This window comes from Struthio camelus, chromosome 10 (genome assembly GCF_040807025.1).
Source record: "Struthio camelus isolate bStrCam1 chromosome 10, bStrCam1.hap1, whole genome shotgun sequence".
Lineage (NCBI taxonomy): Eukaryota > Metazoa > Chordata > Aves > Struthioniformes > Struthionidae > Struthio > Struthio camelus.
Window position 1 is genome coordinate 21,456,783 of NC_090951.1, and position 21,081 is coordinate 21,477,863.

Below are 21,081 nucleotides of genomic sequence, written 5' to 3' on the forward strand. Positions count from 1 at the left end.
CCTAGAAATATTTCTCCGATTCGGCATATTTTGACCAAGACCACAATATGATCAATACATACATTTATGGGCAAGGCATTTCTAAACACAGCTTTCACAGGTTCAGCTTTACATACTGCTTTCAAACCTTTCCATTTAGGAGACTGACTGACATTACCTTTCTTCAGCTGAAAAGCTTAATTGCCCTACCGTTACCCTAAAACCAAGATTTAAAATGTGGTGAGAAATTCAGTATTTCATACTAACAGTCATTACTTATACTACAGAGAACCTGTTCCCTTCAATCAACACTGGAGAGTGTACAGAGCCCTCAGAGCTGGTGCCTTCACCTTAGGAATACATGTTCCAAATCAACTGGTCAAAAAACTGGCTTCATTTGCAAATGAAGCATCAAAACATCAAGTGACTTGGTCAGTTTAAAAACAAAGACTGTCTAGACCCAGGTGGTCTGAAATTGATTCCAGTTTCTGAAATCTAAGCAGAAGGTTTGAACTCGAAACCAGTGAAACGTACTCGTTTCAGGCTATTTCAGAGGGACAATTCAAAAGATCACGAGAAGAGGAATTTACGAAGCGTCTCAGGATTTTGTGACACTTCTCCAGACTGGTGAATTCCAAAGAAGGACTCTCCATTGATTTTTTTCCTCCCAAATTTCAACGTTGCAATCAATTGCAAAAATTACTGCAGAATTAAAACCAGGACTAAACCAAAGGCTCCATCTTAGCAATTAACATTTATAGTACAGGCAAACAGAGACACACCCCAACAATACCCTTTAAAGTATCATCACCTGGAATGCCACTATAAACTCAGGACATTCATTACGGGTCTGAAAAGTTATCAGATACCTATAAAGGAAGTCATCATCTAAGCACGCTTAAGAGGCTCTTTTCACATAATTTCAGAGCAGTTCCCTTGAATCTCACTCAGAAAATCTGACTCTTGCAGAACATTATTTTGCAAAGAACGCACTGCACTGTTCATAGTATGTGTAGGCACTGAACTCCAATACTCACTTTCATGATTCGCCATGGTAAAATCACCTTCATATAGCCCATCGCTAAAGGCCATATTCCAGACAGAAAGCAGATCGTTAAGAGCTGGTATATTAGCACCTCCAGTATCGGGCATCCACCACTGCCTGTAAAAATTATCATGTAACACAGTTTGTTAGTATACAGAAAGCTCCTAGAGTTTGTATTATGAAAAATCGGGTATCTCCCTGCATGCAGACTTTTCCAAAGTCACTTAAATAATGAACTATATCTCAAAACCTCCTTTAACTCCAGGGGCACGTAAGCAACTGTCTCACTTTGATATCCACTTTATTTAGCACAAGTTAAGTAATATCAATGAGGTAGAGCTCTCAGCACGTTCCAGTTCCATGAAAAATTTTAACGCACCAGGAAGAAATCCTGACTTAGGTTCTTTGTTTGGCAATGAGGCAACAATGATGGTCCTGTCACTTGCTCCTCATAGATCTCTAACGACAGCAAGTATTACCTGCTCACAAAATGTAAAATGGACCTTTCTAGCCTAACAGTAACACAAAACAGAGTGATAATTACAGCAATTATAAAGTCCTTTATCATCAATAATGATATTAGTGTATTTTCCGTTTACACGATATACTGGGATAATTCAATACTGGGTGCAGAGGCCAGCAGTACTGTTCGCAATCCACATTTTCTTTCCATTCTCCTCCCCAAAAGTGAAAATGCATCAATTTTCTTCGTTTGTCAGTCTCTGATTTCTTACTTCTTTTTATTCTAAATCTTTTTCTGAGCGTTAAAAGAAGATTACGTTTACAAAAGCGGGCCTTCACAACCACAATAAAATAGGCAGCTATTCTCTTTAAGCTGTCGTTAAGGTTAATTTTGGTCCTGAGGTGTTCCCTTTCTTAGGGGTAGCATGAGAAGCGTTACAAGTGCTAAAATAGGTTACATCACATTCGCTTTTTTTCAGGGTAACAAGTGTACAAAATGGCAATTGTACGACATTTCATTTCCCACAGAGCCTACGCAAATGAGTACCTTGTGTTTTCATCATAAAACTTGACTTTTCTCATCACTGATGTGTTGTACCAGTCACTAAACACTATGAGTGAAAGGCCGTTATCAACGTCCCTTCTCAGCTTGGTGATCTCTTCAGGAAAATACTCTTCCTCACTGTCCACCATCAATAAAGTCCCTGTGCGTAAAAGCAAAAACAGAGTTCTCCAAGCCGTAACTGTGATGTTACCAGTATTCATACAACCAACACAGAAAGGCAATGCAAGCACACATTTTGCAGAGCATCCTGTCCATGTGCCCTGCCCTGCAGCTCGTCTAAAGAAGTCACTTTTAAGTTGGGGGAATATAAGTTAGTTCAGTTTATAAATATATCCCATCCTTAGTTTGTCAGCACAGTATGCCTTCTGAGTCTTACTTATGACTGGTGCTCATCTGGTCCCATAAACCACTAATGTCCACTAACATCTGAAGTATATTTTTCAGTGTGATTTCATCCAAATGCTCTACAAATGGAGCCAAACTGGCACAAGAGGAGAATGAGATTTTTTGCAAAAGCACACACTGTGATCCAAACTAAAACACTAATGTAAACGCTCTCTAAGCTTTTTCACAAACTTTTTCACTGCTCCAGTTCTAAATAGTACTGCAGTCGCTACTGCAGACTTACAGCCAGGTAGGCAACGGTTATTCTGAAACTTGGTTTGATTCAGACCTTGAAAACTACAGTTGCATTTTGTCAGATCGGGCTACAGGGGAATTGCTACATTCATAGAGCCCTAACCTGCTCCTGCAAACAAGCAAGTTGTACATAACCAGAAAAATAAACTTCTAGTCCCTGGAAAGATCTTTATGCCTTTTAATTGCTCGTATATATTAAGCCATTTTGCTTCTTCACTCTCTGGTTGCCCACAGAGGTGGTGGAATCTCCATCCTCAGAGATACTCAATTGAACCTTGACTGGACGAAGCCCTGAGCAACCTGACCCAGCGCTGATGCTAGCTCTGTGTCTAGCAGTCCCTTGCAACCCAGACGATTCTATGAGCTCAGGCAGTCTGTGTTCAAAACACCTTCTTGCAAAGATCCTGCTGGAATCAGGTTAATGAGCTGGATGATGGGACGGGGCACGCACTCAGCAAGCTTGCAGATGATACAACACTGGGAGGAGCAGCTGACAGATCAGACAGTTGCGCTGCCACCCAAGGGGGGCCTCGACAGGCTGGAAAAACGGGCCAAGAGGAACCTCCTGAAGTTCAGCAAAGCACTCCCCTGGAGAGGAATAACCCCATGCACCAGTTCAGGCTGGGGGCTGACTGGCTGGAAAGCAGCTCTGCAGAAAAAGACCTGGGCCTCCAGGTGGAAAACAAGATGAATTTGAGCCAGCAATGCGCCCTCGTGGCAAACAAGGCCGACAGCCTCCTGCACTGCATTAGGAAAAATGTTGCCAGAAGGCTGAGGGAGGCGATCCTTCCCTTCTGCTTAGCACTGGAAAGACCACATCCAGAGTTGCTGTGTCCAGCTCTGGGCTCCACAGGACAAGAAATACATGCACAGAGTGGAGCCAGTCCAACGACAAGCCAGAACAATGATTCAAGGGCTGGAGCATCTGTCATATGAGGAGAGGCTGGTGGGGGCTCAATTGCTTAGCCTGGAGAAATAAAAGCTTGGGGAGGGGAGGAGACAGAAGCTGGACCTTATCAACGTGTATAATGTAAATATTAATGTGTAGGGTGTAAAGAAGACGCAGTCAGATTCTTCTCTTGCCCAGTGAATGGACAAAGGGCAACGGGCACAAACTGAAATACAGCAAATTCTGTTTAGACATAAGAAAAAATGTTTGACTGTAAGGGTGACTGAACACTGGAACAGGTTGCCCAGACAGGTTGTGGAGTCTGCATCCTTAGAAATACTCAAAATCTGACTGAACACGGACCTGAGCAACCTGCTCTAGTTGACCCAGCTTTGTGCAGGGAGGTTGGACTAGATAATCTCCAACTGTTCCTTCCAACCTCAACTATTCTGTAATTGTATAAAAAAATTAACTAAAGTCTAAAGAAAAAACATTAACCAGTCTTGTGATTAGAAGCCTATTTCAGTCATACCCTCACTTCATTTACCAAATTAATTCCACCTGCACATTTCTGTTCTTCTCCATTCTTAGTGTCTTGTCCTTACCTTACCCTTCCCCCCTACATGGATTTTGCAGCCACAGGGAGCACTTACCTCCCCTCTCAGCCTATTTTGGCATCCTAAAAGCCAAACTCTTCCAATTTATTTTCCTAAGACAGCTTCTCCATTCCCCTACGGAGAAACGTGAGCTGTAGTTGACAGATCTGTGCATGCAAAGCAGATCTGCCCTTGCAGTGAGAGACAGTGTATCTGCTGCTCTCAGAATAGGCTAAGCAAACCACCTGTTAAGCATGACTACGCAAAGATGAGATCACTTTTTGTCCCACAAGAAATAAATCACAGATCATTGCATTCAATCTGTCCTCTCTTGCTTCTCTTTGCTGAGGAAATTCTGGAAGCCCAACAAACTACTAATCACATCAGGCACAGTGTAGACCTAGACTTATACCACTACCAACACAGCTGCTGCACAGGAAACACCTGGGAGTTGTTGAAGTAACCACAGGAGGATTACTGGGAGAGCAAAAAAAAAAAAAAAAAAAAAAAAAACAAGCGCAGCCAAACCTCTTTCTTTTCCACTTTGTCAAACATACACTGACCATCCTCTAAATCTCTTTTTGAGATATGGCGTAGGAAAGAATTGGTTCAGCCTTTCCACCCATTCCCCCAAAAGGACAATGAAAGACGGGAGAGAAAAGTCCCTTGATGCTGCTCCCTGTCAACAACAAATCTCGCAGTTTCAGAAGAGAAACTAGTTTGGTTACTTTCTTTTTTTCCACAGCTAACATTTCTGTCTCACACTGCATATTCACTGAACTCAAAAAGCAATGGTGAGATATTTGCTGATGAACCATGAAAAGCAGATCACCACTGATAGCATTTCCAGAACCAGGAAACTATTAGGAGAATTCACCCTCACGTTACAGTCCACTAAAAAACATCCCAGCCCAAAAGAAGAGAGAGTCTTAATGGAGCACGTCAGGGTCAACTAGAGGGGCATACCAGAGCAGAAAATAACTTGGACAGCTTGGTTTGCCTCCTGCCTGGCAAATCTATCACACCTCCTGCCTGATGAACACAGAAGAAACAAATCACGCATTGCTTCACTACTGCATATGTTTTAATGGAATGCTTTCCCCACTTTCTAATCTATCCACAAAAATCTGGTTTTTAGAATGTCACTGCTAAGGAGAAAAAAAAAAAAAAAAACAGAACGGACACTCAGTTTTAGTCTACAGTTCATCTACGCTTCATTTGGACTATGCCAAAATCTTTCAGTGAATACAGTTCTGCCTCTGTGGGACTGGATACAGAGCGGCTTTTAACTGAGGAGTTTTTCCTTCTTTTTCAAGATAAGGATACGAAACTGCACCAACTCTACTAGATTCCCAAGGAAGCAAGATTCCACATTGACACTTCACCTACTTAAATATAAGCATATAATTAATAACTATGCACCCTTATAATACTTTTCTACTATCATGAGAATTGTTTTTCAAGCCCCCCACAACATTTTTAGTCTTACAAATATCTGAGAAATTTAGGAAGAAGTTAATTGCACGCAGAGCAAAGCATCAGGCTTACCATACTGACTTGCATCGAAACATGTAAATGGTGAACCAAGAACCTCAACGAAGTATCCCATGCTTCTTAGGTGCTGGTACATGTCCCTGAAGTTTGTGTGGATATGGTCACCATTCCTTAAGAAAATGAAAAAAAAAACCAAATAAAACTGTTGAAGACATTTAAATCTGGCATCTGGAAATCTGATTTAAATCCTCTAATACATTACTTGCTGCTTTCCTCTCTAAAAGTTCAATTTTTTCAAATGGTAACCCATAAGTTTTCCCTGCACAATCTCCTCTGCAAAATTCTTCACTAATTACACTGGTTCTGAGCGCTTATTTTAACTTACAGAGAACTATACCAGCAAAACTAGAGGTTAAACACATCCCTTATGAAGCACAAATCAATTTGCTTGCACCACATCACAGAGCCAGTAAGTTTTGTGGAAGAAGCACAACCACCCGTAAGTAACTGCTGAAACCCAGCAGAGAAGTTGCTGGCCACTTCCTTTATCTGCATGCTGCAGGTAGCTTTCTAAAAGTGTACAACTTGAACGCTGACCTGATTAATCCTTGCTTATACACAGCTGTACGTTTCTTCCTAAGCATATTTTCCCTCTCCATCTACGAAAGACAGACCTTCAAAGAGAGGGTCTCTCAACAGACAGGAGATCTCTTCTTTAGGGTTCAGCCTTTCAAATTTCTCATGTTTTTGATAAGAGAATGCCAAAAAGGCTAATAAAGCAGCCCCCATGGCAGAAAGTAGGGCAGAAAAGAAAAACGTTGAACTTTAAAAGCAAAACAAAAAACTCAAGTGTCTTAAATCTGTATTTAAAAACTTCTCATTTCATGTGAATAAAAAAGCCTACTGAATAAAAAAAAACCTTCACAATAAAAAACATGTAGGGGTCAAGGACTTTGCACGGATTTATTAGAAAAGGTAACTCCATGCGGCACTGAAAAAGGATAGGGTGTTCTGGCATTCAATAAAGTTATCCCATATCCTTAACATAAAATCAAGAAATACTGATTTAATAGAACCTGAGATAAATACCAATCTAACGGATCGTTCTTCATCCTCAAATTATCCCTGGGGAAGTATCCTGGTGGATAACGGAGATTATGATACTGATCCCAAAGGACTCTCTTACTACGAGGTGGAGTAGGAATAATCTTCACTTTTACGGGAAGCTTCACCGTTGAAGTCTGCTCTGCACCATTCTTAGACTGAAGGACAGAACAAAGCTCAGTGAAATCTTTTTTCCCCATAAGAACATTCACCATTTAATTGTGGATCATAAAAGGCCAAGAAAATAAGGTATGAAATCTTCCTTTTGTCCCTAGTATCAACCATGGAGACCAAGAGATGACTCTGGCTTAAATCACCATACCTTTTCTCCCTGCACTCAGCAGTTTATATCTATGCTCAGAATTTTAAAACCCTTAAAATGTTTTAGAACTATGATTTGGTTTAAGCATTCAAACCCTTAAAACGTTTTCTGGAACAATAAGCATAGTTCTAGAAGAAAGAAAAATACTTAAATAAGCTCATGTTTGAAAACATGTTACTTAGAATTCATAATAAATAAAAAAAATTATGAAGTCAGTCTCCCAGACAGATTTTTGAATTCTAACGTGTATTCAGTTCACAGATTAATAATCTTGCTCTCAACTATAAAGATTACTATTTGTACTCTCCAGTTTCTTGACCCAATCTAATCTATACTTAAAATGGCAGGACTATAGCAGCCCCTTAAAAAGATGTATTTGTATATTGTGAAGTGACCTTACACAAATACAGAAAATCAAAATGAATAGAACTTACTTCATTTTCTGCAGGGGATGATACTGTGATCATAACATGACCTTGAGCAATGCCTTCCCAAGATGCTGCTTTCTTTGCTACAGAGATAGAAATTGCTAAGTATCCAGACCAAGGCCATAAGACAGGGGAATAGGAGAAAGCCACTTCAATATTATCCCCATTTTGTGGGAGATAGGGCTGCCAGTCTGGCTGTGAAATGAAGAATAAGGGACGTTGGTAAAACCGTATTCACAGTCACTGATTTTTACACGTGCACCCCTCCTCCCTCCCTCCACAGAAACAAAACCTCTAAACTTTTCTGAAGATTATGCCAAATTGCAAACAGGCAACAAAGCTTAAAAGCAAGGTGTTGTACCGGTGAAACAACCTAACCATGACAGCCTTAATGGACAGAACAGCAGAACTCTCTAAGAAGGTATCTGAACAGCATATTACATAAATGGACCTAATTTATTATGCTGGGATCCTGTGCAAAAATTTATTGGAAGGAACACTAAGTTTCTCTTCAATAACAAAAAGGACTGTCGCTGTTCCAGATTCACCAGTTGTGTCTGAGCGTTACCATCAGCTAATGATATCAGAAAAGAGCTTCAATAGCTTTCAGAGCAAACTTAAAACTAAAACAGATATCAGAATTCATACTACCATGTTGAACGTAAGCTCATTTACATGGGCTAGAGTTTTAGAATAGGTGCCTTATTTAATTTGTAGTTATTTAACTTGCAGTTTAACTTGCGGTTGTACTAATTTCCAGATCCATTCTACATATAAACTTACTTAAAGCTTAATTAAAAAAAAATAATTCCTCCTAAGGCAACCAATATGTTCAACATTACTGGAATAAAGAACGTATTTTGCTGCAGGCCTTGATAAGTCAACACATTCAGGTCATTTTGACCCATGTAAAAGGCATGTTTTATAATGTCACGATCCTTTATGGAGACTGCCCACGTTCCAGACCAAACTGGATGGAGAAAGTCTATACTTTGTTCCAGAAGACCTTAAAGATGATCAGAGAGTACAAGAAATCTCTAAGCACTTATTAAGCCAAACTGTTTTACAAAGACAAAACAATATCCACACCTGAAACCAGTCAGTGCATCGCTGGAAAACACATGTAGACAGTTCACAATGACAAATCTTATTAATCCAAGTGTGCCCTTCAAAATTAAATATCTTGTATCTCCTTCTCTCACCAATAAGGAAGCTTCTTTGTTGACTTACATTTATGGCTAGAATAGTCTTTTCTGGGAAGCATTTAGCAACATTAACAGTCAAGATTTGGAACAACATGTCTTACCTTGTCTACAATTCTCCCAGTGACTCCCATACCATTAAGGATAGTAACATTAACAATGGTTGGCATCCCTCCATAATATATGGGCTGAGAACAATAGGGCCACATGTAGGGACATTCCGTCAAGTCAATATAGCTTGGACTCAAACTACAGCAGGATGGAGGGGGGCAGGATGGGGAGATGTATTAAAAAATACAGTGAATAAAAGTAGTACACGACACCATACATCACTGATATACGAACAAGTTACAAGTTAAACATGCTAGCCACAGTTACTCTATCAAGCTCTTAAATTGCTTCCTTAACCTGCACAAGAATCTTCCTCCCTTCCCGCTCCCACCTCTTTTTTTTGCAAATATGTGTCAAAGATTTACTCTGTTTTCACAAAGCAAAAGCATGGTAAGAATGCTCTTGTTCTGGAAAACTAAAATTTATCTGCTCCTCCATTTTGGTCCATTTTGCATTATTCACAATATCTGAGAGTTTAAACTGAACCTAGAAGAGAAAGTAAACCTAGGTCTCAAAGGCTCCTCAAAATCTGCTCTAACTTGGCCAGAAAATACCAGGACTTTTCATTGGTTTTCCTGTCAAAATTCACATTTCACGATTACATAAGACCTCTGCAAGTTCTCTTCACTGCATAAGCACAGATTGCTCAACTGAGTTACACTCGTATCATCTGCTTTCTGAAAAGAAATACTGCAGATCATAGTGTATTAGTTATTAATTAAGGATTAAAATTAACCTGGCTTGTGGTTTATAGCTGTTGAGGATCTGATAAGCTCTCAGAAGATCCAACTTGCCATGCCCTTGTTCAAACATGTTGACTCCAGGAAGTCTACGTGCTGACGCAATAAGTGCCTGCTTCATACTTGCTGGATTCACCGTTTCACGCTTCTGGACTGTGCTGAAGTGGGGAACAGTAGATCACCTTAGGTGGCCTCTATTCTCTTTTCTAGCTAGCCCTGTTTACCATTCTGTCTTAAACAGTCTAATCCATTTGATTTATGAAAAATACAATCAAAAATTAGGCTGCCTTGAGCAACATCCACAGTTCACATTTGCCAAATACTACTTGATTTCTCACTGAAACAGCTGAAGATGAAAACAGAAGTGATAATTTTCTGATACATTTCTCTCCTTACAATGTGCTCCATCACCAGCAATAGTTCTAATCAGGGTAGTATTTTGATATGCTAGACAAAATACTCTAAAAATCAAAGCCTCTGTAACTGGAAAGCTGCTGGGATCTCTCACCACATACATCTTCCAGGGTATGGGGGGAATAAGTTGTTTGTTCAAAGAATAATGCATAACTTTACACAGGAAACATGATGAAGACTTTGAATTTTGGGCCTAAGAGTTTTTCAAATAAAGGTTTGTCCTATCCTTGAGTAGAAAACAGTTAAAAACTCAAAAGGAGAGAGGAGAAACTCCTACTTTCCTTTTAAGTTCTTCAGTGCACAACAGAAGACTTGTGCAACTGGATAATAACCAAGAAAGCCCTAAATCCTACAGAATTTACATATACTTGGACACTTATCTGCTGTAGGTACCTACTTTGAGCAGCTACTCTTCTACTATGACATAAAGTGACAAAAGCTTAGCAACTTAAAATAATTAAAAATGTGATAAAATTACTTTGTATTACTGTTCTTCTTGTTTATATTTTTATATATGTAATTATTATTCCAAACAGGCCTCACTTTTGCCCAGATGATTTAGAGCTAGTCAGATAAGGTAACATCCCAGGCAGAAGAATCCATAATTTTATCCTTCAGAGTTTGCTTTCCTACATCTAAAGGCCATTTATTTTTATGTGATGCGTTCCTTTAAGGGCCTTTTATGGCTCTATCTGCATCAATATCTTTTTTAGAGATTCTTACTTCAGGCTTACCTTACTAACAATGTAACAGCACCTGCCACTACAGGAGACGCTACACTTGTCCCAGAGAGAGAGCGGCATCCACCTTTCATACCAGAACCTCTCACTCCAGAGCCGTAAGTAACAATATCAGGCTTCACTCTACCGTAACCTCCAGGCAGCTCCTGTGAAAGAAAAATGTATGAATTAGTACCTGAATAACTACGGAACATCAGTTGTTTCATTTCAGCATTTAAATTAGCTGCCAGCCACTCGGAAGGAAAATGATGAACTACACTAGCTGAGGTTCAGCAGCAAGGAATGCCAAGTAACAGCTAAAGAATCATTCAAACTGTTTACGACACCTTATCTGCTCAGTATATCAACACAGGAAAGGAGTGTCAGCTTTACTGCAGACTGCTCTAATATCTGTGCTATTTATGAAACCACAGAAAATGATAACCAAGCTGTTACCTGGCTAACGAATGAGATGCGGAACAACAACAACAACAAAAAAAACTATAGTAATGCCCTTAAGCAAGATCACAATGCAGCCTCATCTGAGATCACGTGTGCAGTACCAGCCACATCCCAGTTCAACAGGCAACCGCAAATTGAAAGGAGGTGAAATAAGTGCAACATTACATGTAGCATCTGGAAAGCCTAGCACATTTGTACTAAAGAAAGGGTAAAAACAGGCCTGCATTTTTACAGAGATCTGTCCACACTGGAAAGTCTTTACCATGATTCAAAAGGTACTGAGCGTTTTCACAGACATCAAGAATGTCAAAAGCAGTCAATATTAATGATAAGAAACCCGAGAAATAATATTAAGCTTCGTGCTTAAAAACTTACACCAGTCATCAACTATTCTGATCTTTGATGAAAGCTGTTATCACATGTTACTCTACACATACCATCTGCATGGGACTACAAAAAACCACCAACCCTCACAGCCCTTATTTCAGCTGCAAATGCGGCTGGCCACAGTTGAAGTATCTTACCCAAGTAGTCATTCCCCTAGATGAAAAGCGAGCTATATTATCTTCAAAGTCAATGCCACCTACTCCAATCACATCCATCTGGTCAGCAGGGTTATTGAGAGTCCTAGAACAAGTTGGCAGATAGGAAGACAGGAAGAAAAAGACGACCACAGCCATAATGCTATACAGATAACGGGCATGCCACCATTAGTTTTTTGTCAGGCAGTCGGTCTAACCTGCACAGAAACAATTCTTGGTACTACCTGATACAGTTCTAGTCTATCAGTAAGAGCAACTTTTCAAGCAGTAACTTACACTACCAAACCATGTATCTTCAAAACAAAACAAAATCTGGTTTTAGGCATTCATTTTAGAAACATGCCACAAATCATTCTGGCGAGATGCTTCTGTATTCCTTAAGCCCGAGATCTTTACCCAAAGATATCTGCTTATACTAACAGTTAAACATCAGATGGAAGTGCAGCCTTTCTTCAACTGACTTCCCATTGCCTGAACGAAAAATATTGGGCTAAGTATTTCATAAACGTATTACTTAGGCAAAGGATAAAGACAATAGAGGGAGGGAGTCTAACTTGGGTCACTTTCAATGAACAGACTACCTGTTACGGATTACAGTCAAAGGAGGAAGGAAAACCCTCCAGAACAACCACAGCTGCTTTCAGAAAAATATAACAACATATTTGCTTTTCTGTAAAACGGTCACTGAAACTTACCCATACAAAGGGCCATCATTGCCTATAGCAGAAACCATGATGACATTGTTGGCTGTCAGTTCCCACACCTGCAAAAAAAAGAGAATTGTTTACAGTAAGGCTCTGCCATCAAAAAAGAGACTTTTCTGAACAAATACACATTCCACGGAGCCTGATGGAACCAGCCATTAATCCAATCCCCCTTTTTTAATGAGACTTATAAAATACACCTCAATGGCATATTCAGTATTAAGCTACTACTATTCTGAAGATTAATCAATAATCCTGTCTCAACAGCAGCTCTGCTGACTATACATAGTCAGGTTACACCAAAGGAAAAATACTGCCTGTAACAAACACTCTAGGCACCAACATTCAAATAATTCTGAACCTCCTCTAGGAATACTCTGGGGAAAGTAACGAAGTACCTGTCAAACTAAATTTCAATGTAGATGGTCATAAGAAAGGGAGAATTTTTATTCCTCAAATCCCCTCATAACACCTTTCAAAGAAAGATTTTATTTTTTTTTTTTTTTTTAAACATAAATTGATTCATTTTGGGCTTTTGAAGGACAGACCAACAGTTCAAGGAACCATGACATTTACAAAGATAAAAGCCTAATTCCATCTTATCCTGAAACAAATTTGTAATCACACAGTTGAATCAACTACCTGTACTTTTTTAACTAGTTATTCTTAAACAATCTGCTGCCAAACTGATGATACACATATTTTTACTGCAAAATAGATTAATCATGCAGAGATTTTAAATAAAGTAGAGCTGGATATCCGCTGAGCTGCTTCTATTAAGGGCCTGCTTAGTTACCTGTTTGTGAGTCACGCTTCCTAGCAGTACATACAGCACTCTGTAAAGTTTGTTTCTTCACTAGAATCCATTCCCCCATACTATTCCTAAAAACTATCACCCGTACAGGGTTTCTCTCTTGCAAATGAAACCCCACAAAAGAGTGATTACAGAACCAGAACCTGTCAGCAGCTGTGGCAAATCGCTTGTTCTACAAGTCCAGATCTACGTCAAGGATACAAACATCACAACCACAGAAGCTTTATGTCTTTGTACTAACCTTGTCAACAAAAGGATGATCCATGAAGTCCGGTCCACCAATACTTAGATTCAACACATCAATCTTCTTTAAAATCGCATAATTAAAGGCATCCAGAAACCAAGATGTATAGGAGACCTGCGTAAGAAAGGGGAAAACAAAAGCTATCGTTTGAAAATCCAGTGACTCCATGACAATACACACCCGAGAAACAGAAGAAACAGCAACACAGAAAGCAAGCACAAAACCAGTAACGATTTCCTAGCTTTTCTAGTGCTCAATATAGATAAGCGACTGCTGCATAGTGCTCAATATATTGAAGTGACAGCTGCTGTATAGATCAGACTTTTACACGTTATTTCTGAAGAATATACTGGATTGGGAAACTCCAGGACATTCGACAAGGAACTGTCTTCTCTCGTCTAAACAGAAATACGTTTCCTTCTCACTTATCAAACAAAATATGTCCCAATTTACAAGTACGTCCAACAGTCACAAAGGAAAGGATTAATATCGCATTAATCTAAACAGAAAGAATTTAACATACATTTAAAATAGCTACCTGATTATTGGTGAACACTCTAAAAATGTGCAGTTCTGCATTCGGAGCAAATCCCTGGCATTCTCGCATGCTGGCTATCACGCCTGCTACAAAAGTTCCATGGCCTAAACCTATCACAGACAGACAGAGGTTAACAAAACAAGATGTTAGAAGTCAAAACACTGCATTGTTGAGGACTTAGCGCATTAAAAAACACCATATCAAAAATCACATGGATCTAGCATACTTTACAACAAACTGCAAATATTGGCTTCAGTCCTAGCCTTACCAAAATGGAATTTTGCTATTGACTTCAGGGGGGCCAACATTTCCAGTGCCATCTAGCCAGACAACCAGCTGATTTTCTGAACAAATTCACATTCCACGAAGCCTGATGGAAGCAACGAATGAATCCAACCTCCCTTTTTCACCGAGACAAAATACACTCCAATGGTATATCCAATATAACGCTACATCTATTCCGAAGATTGTGTGATCGATAATCCAGCTTCAGCAGCAGCACTGCTGACTGTACATAGTAAGGTTACACCAAAGGAAAAATACTTGCCCATAACAAAACAGAGAGAAAGACATTCTCTATAGTCTGCCTGCTCCTACTTACTACAGACGAGGTCAAGAGCCACATTAAACGATAATTAAAGAACAAGCTTATTTTGGCAAACGCAAGTCACAATGTATTTTTACGTAAACTCCTTACGAGTTTCTTTTTATCCTGACTCTGCAATAAGCGTAGTCTGTTAAGGGTGAAAGATAAGACAAGAAAATACACTTTTTCCTGCCCTCACAAAAAACGAGCGTAGCTTTTGCTTTATGAGAGCGCCTGCGTTATAGTTCTGTGCTCAGAATCTGCCTGTCCAGCAATCATCTGGGCACAGAACTAGTAGAAAGTGGTACCAAAAGCAGGTACTGCAGTGCAATAAAATACTACGTGAGAAAGCTACAGGAGTGCACCGAGCAAGATATGCATACACATTGAACTGTAAATGCATTAAATTGCCAAATGACTCACTGACCTGGGCTGTATTAAGTTAATAATCTGTAAACTTATATGGTCAAGGCAAACTAGGGACAACACAAGAGAATACAAATATACTGTAGAGAATAAAAAGTTCTATGGGATGTAGATGGGCATAAAGCAGCACAGTATTTGTTGACAAAAACTATACAAACTAGAAAAACTTTGCAGAAAGCTGTCAAAACTCTCATTAGCCGCTGGACTGCAAAATGAAGCAAAATATTCTCTCTCATAACTAAGAAAATATGAATACACTGTGTAAGAGCAGAATACATAACAAGGACTGGGAAAGAAACAGCTGGGGGCGGGGGTTGCTCTCACCTACAACTCCTTTCAAATTGCATTTACGCCTGCATGTGTTCTTGCCCTGACATTTTTCAAAAGCTATGATGAAACACCACGTATGATTCAAAAGAGCTTCACGCAACACCCTCTTGGAGCCTTAATACTATCTCCCAAATTTGGTGAGAATACAAAGCACGCAGAATGTTGCAAAATTAAGCTTAATATCTCAAGATACATATCTCCAACAGCTGTTAACAGATGTGCTGCTGCCACAGCAGCAACTTTACAATGCAAAAAAGCACTTACACCGCTGTCAGGAACAATTTCATCAACACTACGTGGTAACCTACCATCATCCAAGGTTCTCTCATTAGTCCAGTTCGTTCTCTCCTTTACGTTTTTGAAGTGTGGATGTTTCTCACTGAGCCCAGTGTCAAAAACTGCTACTCTTACTCCAGCACCTATAATAGAAAAGCATCTGTTCTTTCTGATTCAGCTTCAATACAAATCTAGTCTATCATATCGATGACAACTTTTCCCCGTAATTTACTACACAGTCCACAATTTCCTGCATTTTAGATCTGTAACAAAATTCATGCTCCATTGCAGAAATTCAGCCACAGAATACAAGTAAGACTGATTTCACTTAAACCCGCTACACACATACACACACGTGCTTTGCAAGAATAGAAAGCGTCTCTAAATAAAGTATTTCTCAGTCTTTCTGGAACTGGCACTCAATATGAGATCAGTACGTACCAAGACAATTTGCACATCCTTATACTTCATTTGTTTTTCAAAAAAGGTGACCGTTCTAAGCCAAGAGAAAAAAGCATACCTGTGTAACCCATTTGCCAGAGGACATCTGCCTGCAAGGTCTGAGCAACTTGGCGTGGGATAGCTCTCAGTAAACGCCTGCTTGAATGTCGACCCGTTGCATGCCAGAAGCCAGAGCCTAAAGAAAGACTTGCTCTTCTCAAGGGACGAGATGACTGCCATTTCTGTGTCCATCTGGTCTCATTGCAGTGCAGTGTAGGATCCGCTATGTACAATTAGGACACAGACAAAAAACAGTATGAGGAAAAACACAAAGGACTTGATTTTTATGCAAATATACAGGCCATACTGTTACCTTACAACAAAAATTTTAGACAAGCAAGTGTCCACTTTCTCCAGAAATACTAGTATCATCAACATCAGTGAAAATTTCCGTTTTATCTACTACGGGATATAGTTGCCCGTAGTCTCTGGTAAATGGCTACTGCAAAAAAAAAGTTTCTATGCTGTAGGCAAACTTATTGTCACGCTCTAGCAGAAGTACAGCAAGACCCTGATAATTTAACAGGCAAAAGAGTAGGTTTCTATGACTTAAAGAAGAATCACAAGGCACTGCCTTCTCATTTGTGTAACGCTAAACTGAGCGTCTTAAATAAGATTCGAAAGATTTTTCCAAAATGGATCTCATGCATCCATATATAAAGTTACTTACATTCTGAATACTGGAGAGATCGGAAGACCTTCCGCTGAGGTGTTACTCGCTTAATGTTTGGATGATCTTCCAGTGTCAGTACTCCATCTTTCTGTTTCTCATTGATCTGAATCACCTCAAAATCACTAGGATAGTCACTGGCTGGGTTGTTGCGAGGTACGATCCTCCAGTTCTCAATATCGCTGCTTTTTAGTGCACTTGAAATAAATTTACTTCTAGCTTTAGCTGTGAAGTATCCATTGAAAGCCACAATATACTCTGGAACAAGAGCACAACTTTTCAGGACTGATGATTAAACAGCTTACTAGTACACTCACCCAGAACAAATAATCACAGTTTGAGGCATTGCCTTCCATCCCCCAAGTGAAAATATTCATTAAGGGAACCAGAACTATTAACATAATTTGGATCTACTAATTAGGCAAGTTTGGATGTCTGAACATTCAAGAAGCATCAAGATCATAAAATTCAATAGACCGTATCAGGCCTGTCAAAAAAATTCAGTTGTGAAACATCAAAACATAGGTTCAAATAGCACTTTGATAAGAACAAAGAGGAAATAGTTGCTTTTAGGGACTTTTTTTTTTTTTTTGCTTTTACAAACTTCTAGCTTATTCTGAGTTTCTTTTTGCATCATGAAACCCCCAAAATACGTTAAAGACCTTTGAAAAGATGATAGACTAGTAAACACCACAGAAAGGCAGAACAGGGAGCACGGAGAGGGAAGGGGGAAGAGAACGGAGTTACAGTTACGTCCAACAGTACAAACAACTGCTTGATATGCCAATTCAATATGCCTCTTGACATACATGATTTAAAGACATCCAGACTCTATAAGGTATTGAGTTTTGGAACTTTTTAGTTAGCAACAGCAAATTACTGACACCATCCGTGACACACAGAGAATTGAGCTGGTCTCAACAATCCTCGATCTGGATTAATAACTTGGGGGTAGACCTCAGCCCCCGTGCACACCATATTCACCTAAGCAAGTCTTTGGCTAACTTTGCACAAACATGTGGTTATTGACATTCTGCCCAGATGGAGGGTCAAGGCATAAATTGAGGACAAGTTAGATGCTGACTTCTAAGACTGAGTCAAATAAGTTAGCAAATTACATGAACCCAAGGTTTCAAATATTAGCACAAAAGCAGACATAAGAGTCTCCACATACCTTTCAAGAACCTCTTGGTTTTGTAACTATTTAACAAACTATACAAATTTACTGTTCCTCTTTCCTCCACATTCCTTTGCCATTCATACACTGCATTTATATTAAATGTTCTGCAACCACATGGCTGCCCATCCCAATAAAGATTCCATTTCATATATCCTTTTTTGTGAAATCGCTTCCTTGAAAACGTAGAGCACACACTGCAAGAACTCATGCACTCTTTCTCCCTGTCTTTTTACTGAACAGCTTCATTTGGCCTTCAAAGCCATTCCGTTTGCCACTCTTATTTGCTTTGCTCTGCTGCTATCCTTTTCCCTTTCATCAGTGATATCAGCATCACTTTCCCTTTCATCTGCTGCCTTCAAAGTTATCTTCGCAATTTCTCCAGACAGGTATTATCGCTTCCGAACCCTTCCTTGAACAAACACACAGAGATTTCTTGTTCTCACTCCTTTGAGCCCATTTCTGGTTTTGCTGCATAAAAAGGCCTCAAACATATCAACAACTGGCTCAAAAACAACAGCTACTAAACACACCAAAGTGCTCCGATTTGCCCATCTGAGCCTACTTCTCTCTTTTAACCATTAAAGCATCCTCCTTATTGCTCTCGCTCTTCTCTTTCCTGTTTTTAAAAACTTGTCTCCAGTTAAGCTGGAAACTTTGCAGAAAAGCTCTGTTTATCCATTTGAACATGGAGAATTTAGCAGAAGGTCTTACATCTACAGAGACTCTCCGAATGTTACCCTCGCACAAATACCACACACCAGTAACGTGCACTTGAATTCCGCAGGTACTTTTTGTCAACTCTTTATTACCATGCTCCACGACTGTCGAAGTGAATTCCACTTTCAAAGTAAGGCGAGAACATCCAGGACATATGTGAGCCTCATGAGAGGAATTTCCTAGTCTGGTACCAAGGTGTTTTTTGCCACAGAGTAAAATAACAACCAGAACAAACCAGATGTTTGCAAACTTCATGGTCATAGAAGAAAATGGTTCCATTCCAAAAATTCCATATATTCAAATCACTTTTCTTCTTTATAAACTAGTTCATTTTTGTTTCAGCAAACGTTGCCTTCACCGTGCTGTTCAATCGGATATTCTTAAAGCTGTGTCCAAAATAAGTAGAGATTTCATGGTCTTTTGAGGTAAAGCCTAATGAACAGGCTCATTTCTTTCTACGCTTTTTCTCCATTTTGTATTAAAGCATTCGTCACTCAGGGTGTGGTAGCTGAGTCCTGTACTCCATTTCCGATGGAAAAGTTAACCCCCAGAAGAATTAACAAAGCTGTTTGCAAGCTAACCTGCAAGGCAAGGCAATATATAAAATGATTAGATTCATGCTTGTGTATATGTATAGCCTGAAAATCACAAAACGTAAGTATCTTCAGCAGTTAGGATCAGAAAAAAACAATAAAATAGTTGTTCACGTTTCCTTTTGCAATTTGTCAAGAACGCTCCTCAAGTCTTCCTCGCTTGCACAAGAGCATCTATGTACTAGTTTGACAACAGAATAGGTAAGGATGACAACCAAACTCTATGACCCTTTGTGTAAGAGGAGTAAAGAAAAGAAGAAGACATGCAGGGCCCATTGCAAGGAAAAATAAAGAGCAAAATACAAAATTAGCACGATAAAAGATTTCCACAGATACTTTAAGAACGGGTTTTTTTCATCAGAAATATGTCAAAAAATATTACTACTACTGTACATGATTTTGCAAAAGGAGAATCAGGTTCAAACTCTACTCCGGGGGCTGGCAAGGACCCAAAACATTACATGAAGCAAACTTCAGGTCCCATGTTTGAAAAAGAGAATCAGAGTGAAAGAAGTCTTTCAATTTTCTTGAGGTGGAATGGGGGTTACTGCAGCACAGACCCCTAAGGAAACAACGGCATGGATTACAAAAGTAGTAGTGCGAAGTTACAGAAAAATGCGTTTTCCACATAGGGGAAGGCTTCTTCCCTTTGTGCTCCAAAGCGGAGGAAGGATTCAACAGAAATTGCCATGCTAGTATTTTTGAAATGCCAAACATTAAACAGCACCGGAGAGTTAAAAGGCCGTTAAAGCAGGAGGGAAAAAGAACGTTTTTGTCTGGTCTGCCACAGCACGCAGAGAAACAGAACAGAACTATATGTTTCTGTAGGGAGCAGGATTGTCAGCATAAGCTTTAATAGGGACTTTACCCTATTTAGGAGAACGCTGACCACACGCTGCAAACACAGAACAAACTGAGACCGCGTGCGACAGCAGCTACTTGGCTTTTATTTAACTTTATTCAGCACTCTCAAATATTTCCTTGTAACAGCGACACAATTATGCTTTACTTCCACCCGTGATGGGCAACACCCCGAGAGAGGGTGAACCGTTTGCCACGACAAAGTTTTCTCTGCGGTTCTAAACCGGACACAGCAACGGCCCGCGGCTGAGCTCTTACCCCCTAGCAGACCGGTAGCTCTTACGGCAGTGAAAACAAAAATCCACTACGCGAGCGGAGGGAATAACGAAAGCACACTAACCATGACGCGCATTAGATAAGGAAATCGCACGCAATGCACAATGCTGAAATCTGAGGGATGCTAAGGGCAAAGGGGCAGCGGGGCGACAAGTTTATTCTGCTTAACACGCTCACTGCACGAAAGTGGACAAGACGTTAAACCTTCCAGCTTCAAGGAGCTTGTCCTTCCCCTACAAAAGCTCTGCTTGGAGTTACTTCCTCGTTTTTCCGAGGGGACGGTATGGCACACCGGCGCCGGGTACTCCACGGAGGCCACCGGCCGCGGGAGCGCCTCTCCTGGGGGCTCCGGCCGGCCACGGCGCCATCCGCCGCTCAGCGGAGACCGAGAGCGCTAACAGCGGGGCCCAGCTCGCGCCTCGGACCTCAGCGCAGCGGAGGCAGCGCTCCTCCCGCCGCCCCGCGCCCGCCCGCCCGCCGCGCTCACCGTGCCGCCGCCGCCGCAGCCCCCGGGCCTGCCGCCGCCATTTTGTGCAATGTTTACCACAGCCGTCTCGCGAGAGCCCGCGAGGAACGTGCTCGTCGGGCGCATGCGCACCACGGCACGGAGCAGGCGCCCCCCACGGGCGCATGCGCAGTCCTCCCGCCCCGC

At 40.4% G+C, this 21,081-nt stretch overlaps 1 protein-coding gene across 1 annotated transcript in view; it reads right to left on the bottom strand.

The window, feature by feature from the left end:
- MBTPS1 (membrane bound transcription factor peptidase, site 1) overlaps window positions 1-21,035 on the bottom strand; it is a 29,649-nt gene extending 8,614 nt beyond the window's left edge. The window contains exons 1-17 of the mRNA XM_068956375.1: window positions 20,917-21,035; window positions 18,792-19,280; window positions 16,803-17,060; window positions 16,152-16,355; window positions 15,664-15,774; window positions 14,014-14,123; window positions 13,473-13,589; window positions 12,409-12,476; window positions 11,696-11,798; window positions 10,725-10,876; window positions 9,573-9,734; window positions 8,830-8,974; window positions 7,530-7,718; window positions 6,759-6,931; window positions 5,724-5,839; window positions 2,034-2,190; window positions 1,017-1,141 (exon numbers count right to left, since the gene is read on the bottom strand). Of these exons, the coding sequence (XP_068812476.1) occupies window positions 1,017-1,141; window positions 2,034-2,190; window positions 5,724-5,839; window positions 6,759-6,931; window positions 7,530-7,718; window positions 8,830-8,974; window positions 9,573-9,734; window positions 10,725-10,876; window positions 11,696-11,798; window positions 12,409-12,476; window positions 13,473-13,589; window positions 14,014-14,123; window positions 15,664-15,774; window positions 16,152-16,355; window positions 16,803-17,060; window positions 18,792-18,978 (2,377 nt within the window). The 5' untranslated portion in view covers window positions 18,979-19,280; window positions 20,917-21,035. The remainder of the gene's footprint in view (window positions 1-1,016; window positions 1,142-2,033; window positions 2,191-5,723; window positions 5,840-6,758; window positions 6,932-7,529; window positions 7,719-8,829; window positions 8,975-9,572; window positions 9,735-10,724; window positions 10,877-11,695; window positions 11,799-12,408; window positions 12,477-13,472; window positions 13,590-14,013; window positions 14,124-15,663; window positions 15,775-16,151; window positions 16,356-16,802; window positions 17,061-18,791; window positions 19,281-20,916) is intronic.
- Between the last annotated feature and the right edge of the window lie 46 nt (window positions 21,036-21,081).